General features: G+C 41.3%; 1 protein-coding gene across 2 annotated transcripts in view; it reads right to left on the bottom strand.

Annotated features, from left to right (window-relative positions):
• Positions 1 to 13903, bottom strand: part of RABL6 (RAB, member RAS oncogene family like 6) — a 57043-nt gene that overhangs the window by 41822 nt on the left and 1318 nt on the right. Inside the window, exons 2-4 of one of the 2 annotated variants that reach the window (XM_084494503.1) lie at positions 10741 to 10781; positions 7771 to 7905; positions 1468 to 1515 (exon numbers count right to left, since the gene is read on the bottom strand). In XM_084494503.1, the coding sequence (XP_084350629.1) occupies positions 1468 to 1515; positions 7771 to 7905; position 10741 (184 nt within the window). In that variant the 5' untranslated portion in view covers positions 10742 to 10781. The remainder of the gene's footprint in view (positions 1 to 1467; positions 1516 to 7770; positions 7906 to 10740; positions 10782 to 13903) is intronic. The other variant, XM_084494502.1, reaches the window with a different exon arrangement.

Here is a 13903-nt window from a genome sequence, read left to right as displayed (position 1 = left end):
TCCATCTTGCCAAAAAAATGACAAGTCTCTAGTTTAGAAGATGACTCTGCTCAGAGAAGCTATTCACAGAAATAAATGCTGGAGCCACATGATTCCCAAATTAACTGTCAATCTATTCATACCGAAGCTGCAAGGCTGAGAGAAAACAGATGTTTTGCTTAAGATTCCAGCCCTGTGCATATTATCCCAGGATCTGAAAGCCAACTTGTCATCAGTTTGACTTCAGCAATACCTCTGACTTAAGTAAGGTTTTTGCCTATGCTGTGAAAGACCAGGGTTTAAAAGAATAAAATAATAAAGCTACCAGGGCTTTCATTTAAAGTTACTGGCTCAAGTTTAAGCTACAGGCTCTGCTCTGTTAAGCATCTGAACTACAGATGCTATCTTAATTACCTTTTTGTTTTTGCTCTTTTCAATATCATTTAGATAACATGAAAAACTTACTTTCTCCCTTTCCCACTCCCTATTGTATCTATCCTATTATTTTTTGGTGTTAATGCATGTGTAAGTTGCACATGTGGTACATCAGAGGCAGAACACCTTGGATGTAGGTCTACTGAGGGAATGTGTCAGGAGTCAAACCAGAAGAGTTTGAAATTTCAATCACTGTTGTCAATAAATTTGAGGGAGAGAAGCACACAAAGAACAGACTTGCAGAGCATAAGACTCTCACTTGTAAAGCTGTTTTCATGATCCTACTCACACTTTAAACAACGAGCCTGCCTGGTACAGGAGACCTCTCAAAAGCCAAACAAAACATGAATTTGGGGCTACAGAATGGGCTTTAGGATTTACATCTGAGCTCCCAACCCACTGTAGTAACAGATTCCATTGCATTCAGGTTGTGCCTTCACATATGTCTACCATTTATTTAAGAAAATAGAACTTCATACACTGGTAAAAATTGAAAACTAATGAAAAATACATTTTATACATCATAACACTTTCATTGGCTAAGCATTTAGGACAGATTTAAGTAATCAGTTTCTCTTTCATCCTTTCCTCCTGCATACATTATTCACTGCAGGTAACATTTTACCAATTCAACAATACCATTCCTTTATAAAAGCAGCTTGGCAAGAATTTTATAAACAGAACAAAGAACTCAGTACCTGTGTATAAATATACATAAAACTATAAAGGAGAGAATATGAAGTTTATAGTAAAATTCAGAGTCTGATTACACTAAGCAGCAGACTATTTCATCTGTCACACAGCACATGAAACAACTGCTTCTAAATACTGGATTTTATCTAAAGTTCATATTGCAAATAATGGGCTCTAGCATAGGAGACTCTTCTTTCCCTTCCGTATTTTTCCAGGAAGATCAATGTACTTCAAAAAAAATAAATACACACCTTTTTCTAAATAAATTAGAAGTAAATGGTACTTTTGATTCCATATAAATTCTTCATTAAAACTGAGAGAAAACAGAATCTCCAGTAGGAAAGAACTTATGAATCTTACCTTTGTCAACTACATCCCATACTTCAACTTTAACAATATCATCAGTGGCTAAAAGCACAAAAAAAAAAAGACAGCGTCAAAAAAATCGGTTCAGCAAAATGAACAACACTCAACCCTTACCACACAGAGTCTAAGCCAAAACTAGTACTGTCAAAGTAGATCAAAGTCAAAAGAAAAGTAATTCTTGAGTTAAAAAAACAAAAACCAAAACAAAAACAAAAACAAACAAACAAAACTAAACACAACTAACACAAGACCTACTTTGGAAGGAACAGGCTGTAATCCAATACTGTGATATCTAAAAATATTTCTTAAAGATTCTTACTCGTATGACAGATTTCCTTCACATTTTATCAGAGATTTAAAATGTGTTATAAATATTTCACATGCATTTTTTATAACATACAGAGGTTCTCATGTTTTTTCAGAAAAGATATAAATTTAATTTGAATAATGTCTGGTCTGAAAGAAAGGCATACGGCTGAAAAACGAAAGGAATACACACATTTAAAGAAAATCCATCTTACTAAGGCCATTTTCACGTAAATATTACAAAGAGTGCAGGCAGCCCAGCAGCCACAGAAATCCATTCTCTGCAAATTTCAAGTTGCACTCTATGAAAAATAAGGTATTACTGCAGCTTGTTAAGACGTAAAACTGCTAAAATCAGTAAATAATGGGCAGCAAGTTAGATTTGAGTTGCTAAAATCTGAAGCAAGACAAACAAAATTCTCACTAGAAAGACACTGTGGCAAATACTGACAGCTAGCAGTTAAACTTCCAGTTGGCATGAGTGATGGGTAGCTTTGGTTAGAAATATATATTGAATCTGAATAAGCAGTCTGATCTTCACAAAGTTCCAAAACACAGTTACTTTTGGAAATGCTACAAAGTAAAGGTTGGACTTGGAGCAGCTCTGAAGTTAAAGCAGCGGAACATGAAGATGATAATGTCTGAGAGCAGAAAATAATCTCATAGCATGGCAAGAGAATTTAGCTAAGTGCCATTGTCCAGCTGGGAAACATTTCCCCTACAGAATGCACTGTTGGCTTAACTTAAATGTTTCAAAATATTGTAAATACAGTTTTTGAATGATTGTAAAGCTTGATCCTCTGCTTCTGGAGCAATATCCCTTCTTATTTTTATGTATAAAGGTCAATCAGCCTCTCTTTTTCCTCATAGCAACTCTCACTTACCTTCCCATTTGCTAGCAAGGAGGCATGGTACAAGATGAGGAGGCATGCCTGGGGTCAGCTCAGCCAGTACACCACAGGCCCAAACAGTGCCGAAAACACAACAGGCATACAGTAGCCTGCAGCCTTACACCCTCTGCCCAAACCATAACACTCCCCAAATTCAGTCTGGCCCCATATATTTCTACAAACCAACAAATCGGGTAGGGCTCAAGTCCAAATACTCGTGATTACTCACCCAGCTGTATGAGCAGCTCTTTACACCTCAGACTGTGCATCAGGGCGCTCTCACTGGGGCATGGGATGCCTGAGGCCATGGTGCATGCAAGGTGTGCAGTCAGGCAGCGGGTGCTCAGGCACAGATCACCTATTTGAGTTCTGCCCCTAAGTTCATACCTGACAGCTGGAACTGGCAGTGCTTCTGCTGCCCCAAAAGAACAAGGGACAGACAGACGTGCCAAGTCAATCTTGGTGCCTTTCAACAGTCAAGACACTCTGCAAAGGGACTGAACACGCTTTCCCTTCTCAGGCAGCAAATCTTTCAGGGGCGCAGCAGGCATCCAGAAGGCAGTTTGGTCTTTCCAGCAGCTCCACATGCAGCAGCACATAAGCACTAAGAAGAGGTTTCTCCCAAGAAGTTGGAAAACCATTCCAAAATAGTCCATTGGGGTGCCACACAGTGCTCTCCTAGGCCTGGTACCTAGTACTGGGACTTTGCTCCCAAGCTCCAGAGAACGCCACCTCCTTAAGCTAATGTCAATGCACCTTCAGTAATGTTCTCCTGGTGGGTAATTTCCCCAGTACTGAAATCCTGCTGAGCAGCAGCACTCCTAGATAGCTGAGGAGTTGAACTGTTTGACTAGGAAAGATCTCTCTATATCCTTTTATCTGAGGGGAAGTGCAGAACTTAGCTAAGAAACTACCTACGCAAGATGTAAGAAAATTGTTTTCCATGTCGGTGGTGTTTTGTTGTTTTTTTTTTTCCCTGTTAGCACCAGTGCTTCTGCTGGCCAGTAGCCAGTAAATTCTTCCTTTTCATCACCAGCTTCATTCCTGATTATCCTGAACACACAAGAGGATAATTACTTTAGTGTTGCTGTGCTGACTTTTTTTTATGACTCACACAGCAGTAGGAGCAGCATTTCACCCTAATGGATTCTGAAGGCATGTTGCAGGAAAAAGAGTGCCAATACATCATTTTAATTCTATAATTTGGATTAGCACAAGCCATAGATCAAAACACTCAAAAAATTTTTCTACTCTGTTGCTATTTCACTAAGTACTTTGTAGCCAGTGGCACATTAAGGCACTGTTCTCACAGAACATGGTGAAGAGGTGAGAAGACTCAATTGCAAGTGTTTATTTAAAAATAAGAATCATTGTTTTACAGGTGGGTTCATATTTACTCTCACGCAATTACATGACTCATTTCATATTCTTTGGATCACAAATCATACAGAGCAGAGCAACTCTGCAATTCCACACACCCATCTATAAGGCACTCAAAGCATTGGAACAAAAGTATTTGTTAATTTTTATTTCGGACTCCCTTTTTGAGGCTGACAAAATGAGAATAAAATTAATGACTCCCATACCCTAAAAAAAGCATACATTAGAGTCAGGAATGGTAATTCCTTACTTGGATACAAAAAATTCCATAACAGATACAACTGTTATACAACTGGCACAGAAAAGTGATTTTGTTCACTCCAAGTAGGAACAAGCATTGTAAGAATCCTTGAATATTTGACAGTGATATGATTAACATCTGTAAATATTTGCTGCCAACTACCTCATAACGTTTATTCAAGATAGCTTAAGAGCATGATCACAGGAAAAACAAAGTGTATTTTTCCTCTACAGATGAACTTAGCTAACAGGTCAGTAATTAGATCTGAGCCAGTCTCTCAGAGCATGCACATCACCTATGGAACATTCTCTGAGCAGGGAACGTATCTTGTGTATTTTTTTAAAAAAAGGAGGTTATTTTTACAAGTATTAAGGTCAGTATAGAATTTCCTACTGGAAATTATTAGTAAAAAATAATATGGTGTTTTATCGAGTGAAATAAACACAAATGAAAGGCACAATTTCACGTACAGTCTTCCAGCAAATTGCAGCAGCTTGACAACACTTGGCCTTGAGAAAAGTCCATTGCCATACGTACACATTGCTGTCAAATCTAACCAGGAAGCTCTATAAAGATGCATCCCATAAATACTAGAATTAAGAATTAGAAGTGACCTGCGGTTACCAACTGACAATAAAAGCCATCCTCACGTGTAGCTTTTTTCTACCCTGGGATCACATCCATGTTGAACAAGCCAGTGCGTAAGTCTCAGCTCACTAAAAGGCAATATAGACCCTAAAATATGCAGAAACACATAAGGTGAATGGATCTTTCTATACAAGAAGCAGCCTTCAAACATCTTTTTGCATGTAACTGTTCACAAACACAAAAAGAATTAGGCATGAATAAGCCTCTTAGAAATCAAAAGCTGTATTTACAAACAGTACTTATATTACTGACATTGATTAGAGAGGAAACTAAAATTCAGAGGGTTTTACCTGTGGTAATGCAGAAAACCACAATTAACATTCAGTGCAATCTTTAGACTTAGACATCTAAAAATAAAGTATTCTGTGTCTCAGTCTGGTCTAAGTCTATTTAGGCTAAAGTAATTTTGATTTTAGAGATAGCTTCCATCATCCAAACAATTCATAAGCTCTACATTCACACATCAATAACCAATGTATTGATATGCTGGAAGAGAAGAGTATGAGTGTGGGGGAAGGATGGCACAGCTGAAATGCAATATGCCAGACATTTCGATGGAGATGGAGGATACCACTGCATGAACACTGCAGATCTGTCAACACCTTGCAAGAGCAGATAGGCAGAACATCCATAACATTGTACCCAAAATAAAGGTACTTTTATGAAGAAATGCAGAAGCTAACGAGCACACATTTGCAGCATGGCCATACAGCAGGTCCCTACCAAAGAATCTAAACACCTGTGACATCAGGCTTAGCTCAACATCAGATTGTGAATGTGAGAGAAAACCACTATTGGACTGAGCAAGGACCTGTTTTTCTCCCCTATCCATGGCAGAGTGCAGCTATCCATCTGTGGTGGTTTTACTCGGGTGGACAGCTGAGCTCCACCACAGCCGCTCTCTCACTCCCCCTCCTCAAAGGGAAAGGGGGAGAAAAATACGATGCAAACAGCTCAAGGGTTGAGATAAGGACAGGGAGATAGCTAAATTATTATCATGATGGGCAAAACAGACTAAGAGTAGGGAGATAGTAAAATTTATTGCCCGTTACTAACAAGCTAGAAAAGTGAGAAACAAAGGAAAGAAACCAAAAACACCTCCTCCCCCTGAGCAGTGCAGGAGAATGGGGGTTGCGGTCAGTCTATAGCACTTAGTCTCTGCCGCTCCTTCTCAATTGCCCTCTTAGAATCATAGAATCATTAGGGTTGGAAAAGCCCTCCAAGTTCATCTGGTCCAACCACCCCCCTACCACCAATGTCACCCACTAAGCACCAGGTCCAACCTTTCCTTGAACACCCCCAGGGATGGTGACAGCACCACTTCCCAGGGCAGACCGTTCCAATGCCTGACTGCTCTTTCTGAGAAGAAATGTCTCCTAATCTCCAACCTGAACCTCCCCTGGCACAACTTGAGGCCATTCCCTCTAGTCCTATTGTTAGTTATCTGTGAGAAGAGGCCAACCATCAGCTCCCCACAACTTCCTTTCAGGTAGTTGTAGAGAGCAATAAGGTTTCATCCCCCAAAACCAACTAGTTTACACTACCTTTTGTAGCCCCTACATCAAAGTGAGCACTGTATTGTGAAGGACAGACATATCCTACCTGAAACAGCTCCTAAAAAGCTGCTGCCCTGAACAAGCGGAGGGCAAAGGACTGAGGGGTCCTTCCCAGAGTACCAGCCCTACAAAAGCACTTACTCCATCCCTTTTCTTCCCCCACAGCAGGCCAGCACCATTGATACCTTACACACTGAGCAATACAGGTGTAATGTGGCAATCATTTCTCCTATGGACAGGCCCATGGACCTACCTGTGACCTGCACCTGTAGGTCTGTATGTACACACACACACAGGACCAAAAAGCCCTAAGGAGAGGAGCACTGGCTGTGCACAAATCCAACCACGATCTCTCAATATACCCTTTTTTCCCCTCATATCCAAGCTTTTCCCTCAGGATTTTCCTGGTATAGTCCGGAGCCTCAGGCTTTATAAGGAGACAGAGCAACTGCTTCAGAAAAAGAGGCAAAGTGGTGCGGATAAACTCTATCTGATAGTAACAAACTGCTGACTTTTTTTTCAAAGCAACATCAGTCTTACAGAGCAAATTCATGCTTAGTCAGTAGTGCATGCCCCAAGGCTGTGGCATTTTTGATCAGGAATCTAAAAGCTTGACTTTAACACCCTCTGGAACCATAGTCTGATGCAATTTCAGTGCCTGCAGTGTCTTCTCCAGGCTAGATGCAGGGCTTTTAGAGCCACTTTACACTGCCAGAGCAGATGGGAAAGAAAAAAAAAAAAAAATCACACCTCATCTCTCAAAAAAGCTACTGGTAAGATACTTCCATGTTTCAGTAAGTCAGCCTAGAGCTATTAGTACTACAACCATTTTTAAAACATCGTCATCACCAGTTAAAGGATGTTCTCTACATTTTAATCAGTGAAAGACTAGTTCACATCAAACTCTTCACTTGTACACAACAATATAACACCAAGCAGGTTTAGCCTCAGAGACAGATTTTCATAATAAACCTGTTTCCATTAGCAAGTCAAGCGTATCACAAATACTTCAAATCTTTTGGATCACCTACTAAAAACCTTCCTAGAACTGCAACTTTCAAAGGTCTATTTTTTCTCTCTTATATAGTTTGATTAAAATTATTGAAAATATGACTGAGAAACTGTGAATAATAAATTAAAATAAGATCGATGAGAGCTCACTTTATCTCCCAAGCAGACACAGAAGAAGCAAATAAGGCTGCAGTAGAATTTCTGCCCCCAAGACATAGACCCGCTGTCCCATGACAGCGGCTCCTTCCACCCCCTTTCATCTTACTTTTGTAATTCCAGTGGATGCTGGTGACTTGGATCTCCTGAGTTGGAATATATTCCTCAATAAACTTCTTTCCCTGCAGTCGGTGCCAGAGTGTGGTTTTCCCAGTGTTCCTGTCCCCTCGGATAACAATTTTCACTGGGGAAAAGAGCAAGCAGATAAATAAAGTTGATTAAAAGCAAATCAAAGAATGCTGTGATGAGCATGTTAACTTTTTGTGAGCATTATTCAGATGTAATTAGTTCTCCCATATTACACAGGCACGATGGGTTTTGTTAAAAAGCATGAGACTGTCATTAAAATTAGTGTTTATTCAGCTACTCACACTAGCTCAGCAAGAAGAACCAACATCAAGATTGAAACTTCAGAATCTGCACAAGCTAGCTAAGTTGCTGCTCTTTTTACCCTCCTGCATTTTTTCACCTGTAACCAGCCCTGTCTCATACCCTCTCTCTTTGCAAGCCTTTTATGTCAGGTTGCTTCTTCAATTACCTCCTCTACCATTCGCATTTCTCCTTAAACACTTCTCATTCCTTGCAGAAATAATCACTTCCTAGAGCCAGTTGCCCCAAGTCAGCAAAAGCCCAAGGACCAGTTCTTAGCTGAGCTGAATTAGGCAGTGTCCCTAGTCCAGAGGTGTCAGTCTGCACCCAGGCACTGGTGCAAAAGTTCTTGAGGATGCTGTAGGAGAGCGGAGAGGCAGCTTCTGCTGAAGCCTTGACCATCTCTGTCAAAGGGATGAGGCAGTTAACGACACGAGGGTCTTACCTGAAATCACCGCTGATAAATTCATCAAGCTGCCTCTGTTGATTGCCACAGTTCGAATCAAATTAGATCACAATAAATCTACTTTACATGCACTAGAAACAAGCTAGGCTGAACCAGAACAAGCACACCGCTCTGGGGACATAAATCAGCTTCAATAACAGAAATAAAACCAAGAAAAAACTGAATCTCTGTTGGTCCCCTCTGTGGCAAAGAAAGGGCCTCTGTGGCAGGAGCTAGGTCTTAACCATTTTTAAGGCACAAACATGCTGATGGCACTCAGCAAAGGCATTCTTAAAAATCGTGGTCTTAGGTACATGAGAACAGCTCCACTTCCACTGGCCTGCCTCAGGCCCAGCTGCCTAGGCCACCAGGCTGACCTAGCATGCCGCACATCCCTGCCTACTGCAAGAACCATCAGTCCATGCAAAATGCATTCAAGCCCACCCTGAGTAAAGAAGTGTCCAAAATATCTTGTCTTGCTGCAGTGAAAACAACGCACATGCAGAGAGCATCACCTGTACTGCTACCATAACCTGTACACAACCCAGCAAAGCAACTTCTTTAGCAACTAACACCATCGACTTCCACAGGCTACCCTAACATTATCTTGTTCTATCTGAAAATGGAATATGTTGTTTTCTAAATCTTCTGTTACATTATGGGACTTTTGTTTTTAAATACCATCTTTGTTTTAAGTGGTACAAGCCTATTGAGAAACATAAGCTGACTTGAACAGGACCAGAATTTTTATGCTTGCATCTGATACACAGGAGCTATTATCCACTAAAAAATGGGCCACTCAGAGACATCTAACGGCAGATTCAGGTGATTAGCAGTAGGTTATGCATCATCATTTGGGCAAGGGAATCTCAGACTGAAGGCTGCCTTCTGTTGTAACTCAGGAGTTACTGCAGGCATTTCAGAGAAAAATTTAAGAGTAACAGTGCCTGGAGTCTGTGGAAGAGGTTTGTCCGGAGAAATTCTGTGCTGCAGTTCTGCTATGCTACGGTTGCTGTTCTGCTCCCACCCACTAAGAGGTATTGCTGTTTATTCTTTTACAAAGTTACTTATTAAAATAGCAAAAGGGTAATTAAGACACAAAGAACAAAATATTTATAGAATGACTTCATTTACAGGTACCAAAGCATCTCTGTAGAGACAACAAACCATTTCCTGCATTTCCCATTGCCCTGTGTGGGTTTTTTTTTTTCATGCTTACAGATGGGGAAACAACCAAAGGAGGATTCCTTTGATATTTCTTAATGAATGAAATGCAGCAAGTCCATGCCACACAAAGAATAAGATCGTTTGTCCCCTTTAGAACCTGAAGCTTTCAAAATGCTCTCACTGCCTACATTAGAGAGAGATTTAAAAAATCAGCTTCCTCTAAAAAGTACAGCACAAGACATTGACACAGTGAGTTTTAAGGGACAAGCAGACCCTTCCTCAGTCAGGCTGCTTTCAAGGTGCACTTTCAGGACACCCACAGATGTCTCAGCTGTGAGCTCTTCCCCAGAAGGGGTCATCCCCAACTCCCCAGTTTTCCTACTGCTAACGCTTATGCAACTTATCAACTTATGCAGCCATTGTTGAGTTGGATCAAGAAACTGAACTGGCTGAAAACTAACCCTCATATTATTCATTTTCAGCACGCTCAGTTTCCTCCTCTAGCTCAAGTGCACAGCTGCATGAGCAGTAGGAGCAGTGCCAGCATGGCTGGGGGGGCAAGAAGATCACCCTCACCCCCCAGCAGCTACACTGAGATCAGCTTATGGTGCCTGTAGCAGCACGTGCTCCATTTGAACATGTCCAATGGCCCTTTTCAGGTTCAGTATTTTCTGTGTTAGGAACTCTCTCCTCCTACATAGTGTGTTAGTTTTCACCAGTTTTTGTTCATTTGTTTGCTTCTGATGATTGGAAAAGTGTTTAAAAATAAAGCAGGAAGAAGGCAGGTCGTATAGATCATTTTCAGCAAAACAAAATCAGTATCTGAGACTTCAGATGGGGCAGGTCTACTCAATGACAGACATCTGCAAGACAGGAAGAGCTGAATGAGCTTCAGGGCACAGCCAGCCAGGTAAACCATAGGCCCAGGCTGTGTCTGAATGTGACAAGACCAGCAATTAGGGGTGAGGTTAGTACTGTTACCTGTGGGATGTACACAGTTGCTACCTTATTTTGATTTCTAGTTAAACCAGTACTTACTGCAAACAGCCACAGCGTTGTAGCAAAGACAGCAGAATTATCTGTGGGAAAAAGGGTAGGGATTGGGAATAGATAAAAACGTGAGGAAAAAAATGAACAGATCACTTCTCATTCATTCTGTCACTGTGTCAGAAAAAAATACAGGGATTTTAATTCTGCAAATGGGGAAATGGAAGCAGAGCAGCAAGGACACAGGCCCACAGGCCGACTCAGGACTGGAAATTCCCAGCACTGCCCATATTCCTTCAGTATGCTGCAAGAGCTAAGGACTTCGGATCCCAGAGCAAAAATCCCTGAATATCTCTGCTAATAATCCCCGTATGAAGGGTCATAACCTTATTCTCATGAAGACGTTTGAGGCTGTGACTACAAGGCTGTAATTGGAACACTAAAAGCTAGTTCTGCCACAAAAAGAAGCAGACATGATCTACAGACACCCCCAAGCATAACTCCTGGGGAGAAAAGGCCAGACAGCAGTCAAAGCAAGTTTCCCACACGTTACACAAACACCTGTGACAGCAATAGGAAAAAAAAAAAAAAAAAAGAGAAGGTGGGAAGCAGCTGGAAGAGACAAGGTCTTTCTTCTGGAAGCAGTAATGAGTGAAAATATTTAACAAAACTACAATCAGAAGTTGGGAAGTACTATGCTAAAACAACACAAAGAAAGTAAGGACTACAATGCTCACAATAAGGATGCACCATACTCATTACGTTTTGTCTTTTAAAGCATGTTTTAGACAGACAAGTAATAAGAAGAGGGACCAGGGCAATTCTTGGAGCTACTGACTATGGTAGTTCAGCAGCGCTGCACGTTTACGCCAGGGTGATGCCCACAGGGAGGACAGCAGCAGGTTTTATTGGGTGGCATGCACGCTAGACACATCTTTCAGAATAAAGCCCAGAGCAGAAGGTGCACTTCTGGGAAATGGGACCACTGGGTTGAAAATACAGCACTTCCACATCTCCTGTCACCAGTCATCAGTCTGCAATTCCCAAGAAGCCTTCTCATCCATGTAGCCCAGCCAGAGCCACTCATTTCACCCTTCTTTGGTCAGCACTGCCTTATGTAAACTTCCACATTTGAGTAACCTGGAACTGGTAATTCCTTCTGTAATTTGTCTTGTAATTTGTTTAAACCAGCACCACTTCCAAAGGAACAAGATCCACCTCTGCCTCTCTACACCGAGCCTGTTCACTCAGGCCTTTGTTACTCTCCTGGGGCCAGCACAGCTCACTGAACAGCAGCAGCCCTGGTCCAAGTGCAAAGCTAGCCCAACCAGAAAAAAAGAACAAGTTTTTACAAAAATTGGTTCCCCATGCTGGGAACCACAATCTCACATAAACAACCAAGCCATTAAAACCAAAATTGGTACAGACCCACTTCATTTTCATAATTTCTCTGTACCTTACGGAACTCTGGTGTTATTTGGGCTATAGTATGTAAAAACAGAAAAGCTCCATCCAGACGATAAAGGGAGCCAATAAGGAGTGTATGCCGGGAATGACGTATGAAAACACTTTTGTTTCAAATTAGGATGCCCCATGCAGAAAAAGCGATTGCTGACGAGGGCTGTTAGTGGCCTTTGCTCTCACCAGAAATTTAAACCTACCCACTCTGCAACTTTCTTCCTTTTGAAAACTTACCTGAGTGGGAGGGAGACCATCAACGCAAATCTGTTGACTGAGGCTGTTTGGTTATGAAACCTACTTGACAGCCATGAAAGCTGGCACAGCCCAGCCTGCCCCAAATCCCACAGGAAAGAGGCATCAAAACCCATGTGATAAGGCCCAGGTCCCAGCCATTTGCTGCCACTTTATCAGCAAGCGTTTTCAGCACACTTATATTTCTGGTAAGTAAATGGGCTACGCTTCATAATCAATAATGGACTATGGAAACAAGGAAGTATTTCTGTGGAACCAGTCATGACTGCACCCTTTGGTTTAGGGTTATGCAATTCCAGGGAAGAGTTTTAAAGACCTGTGTTAAAGATGGCTACAAAATGAATTTTGTACCCCCCTCTATTCAATTTCACATTTCCTAAGAAAGGAGCATTGATAGGACAAAGGATATGCAGCTCTCCCCTTTGCTTAGCAATGGCCCTTGCAACACCCATACCCTCACCATGCTGGAACTCACCCTACTTATCCAGTGCCATGGCTATGAGGGTGCTTCGAAATTCTTTCATAACCCTGCCCGTATCTCCTACGAACATTATATAACTGTGATACAGGGAAGAGTTACTATGGAGATTGGAAAGCTTCCCTTAAGGCAGGGACAGAAAGATGTGGTTTTATTCTTGATATAAAATCAGTGATTAGAACACAAATCTTGATGAGACCATGCTCAAAAGAAAAAGCTTTCCAGAGGCTTTTGGTAATGAGACAAAAAGAAACAAAGCTACAGTTGGTGGCTTAGCTATTTGCATTTTTGGCCCTGCTGTATTAATGACAAGCAGGTACACTTCCACAAAGGTTAGGTGGCAATGCAGTTTGTCAGCACCTAATGAAGAGCTGTCCCTTTTTACTTTTGTGCCAGCAGGATGCAGTTGATCTGTACCGCATGCAGCACAAACGTTTGCTGTTGAAACATCAACTCCTTTCTCTTACATAATTCACAAGTTGATATAAGCAACCTGGTCTCAAACATTTCCCACTGAAGCACAAGGATATGTTCCGGTCTGTGGGCTCTGCTAAGCCTCTGCAGAGATCAATAGTCTTCAACCAGATCTCCAGGTATGCTTTGAACGGTGCAGTGCTGTATGCCAAGGTGCAATAGTTTCATCTTCACCCCTCATCTCTCACTAGAAATTATGTCCCTTAACAATGTGTTTTTCTTGTCATATTCACAATTGCTTGCTAAGACACTCCTTTTCTAAATTAAGGACTTCTGGAATATCTACCACATGTGTTCTGGGTAAATTCAGCAAACACTCTCCCCAGCATAGCTGAGAGCTTCCAAAACTTATCACATTAAAAGCACAGTCAATAGTGACAACACTAAAAAAAAAAAAAACACAACACACCAAACCCTTGATCTCTCCCTTCATTACAATTTCAAATTAAGATACAGCACAAATTCTATTCCTCCATCACGTGTGCCTGCTCAGAAATTATTCAGTGCCACATTTACAAATCAGTCTCATTCCAAACTGCCACTCTCTCA

This window comes from Aythya ferina (genome assembly GCF_964211825.1).
Source record: "Aythya ferina genome assembly, chromosome: 20".
Classification (NCBI taxonomy): Eukaryota; Metazoa; Chordata; class Aves; order Anseriformes; family Anatidae; genus Aythya; species Aythya ferina.
The sequence above is the reverse complement of the archived record's forward strand: the minus strand, read 5'-3'. Positions and strand labels throughout refer to the sequence as shown.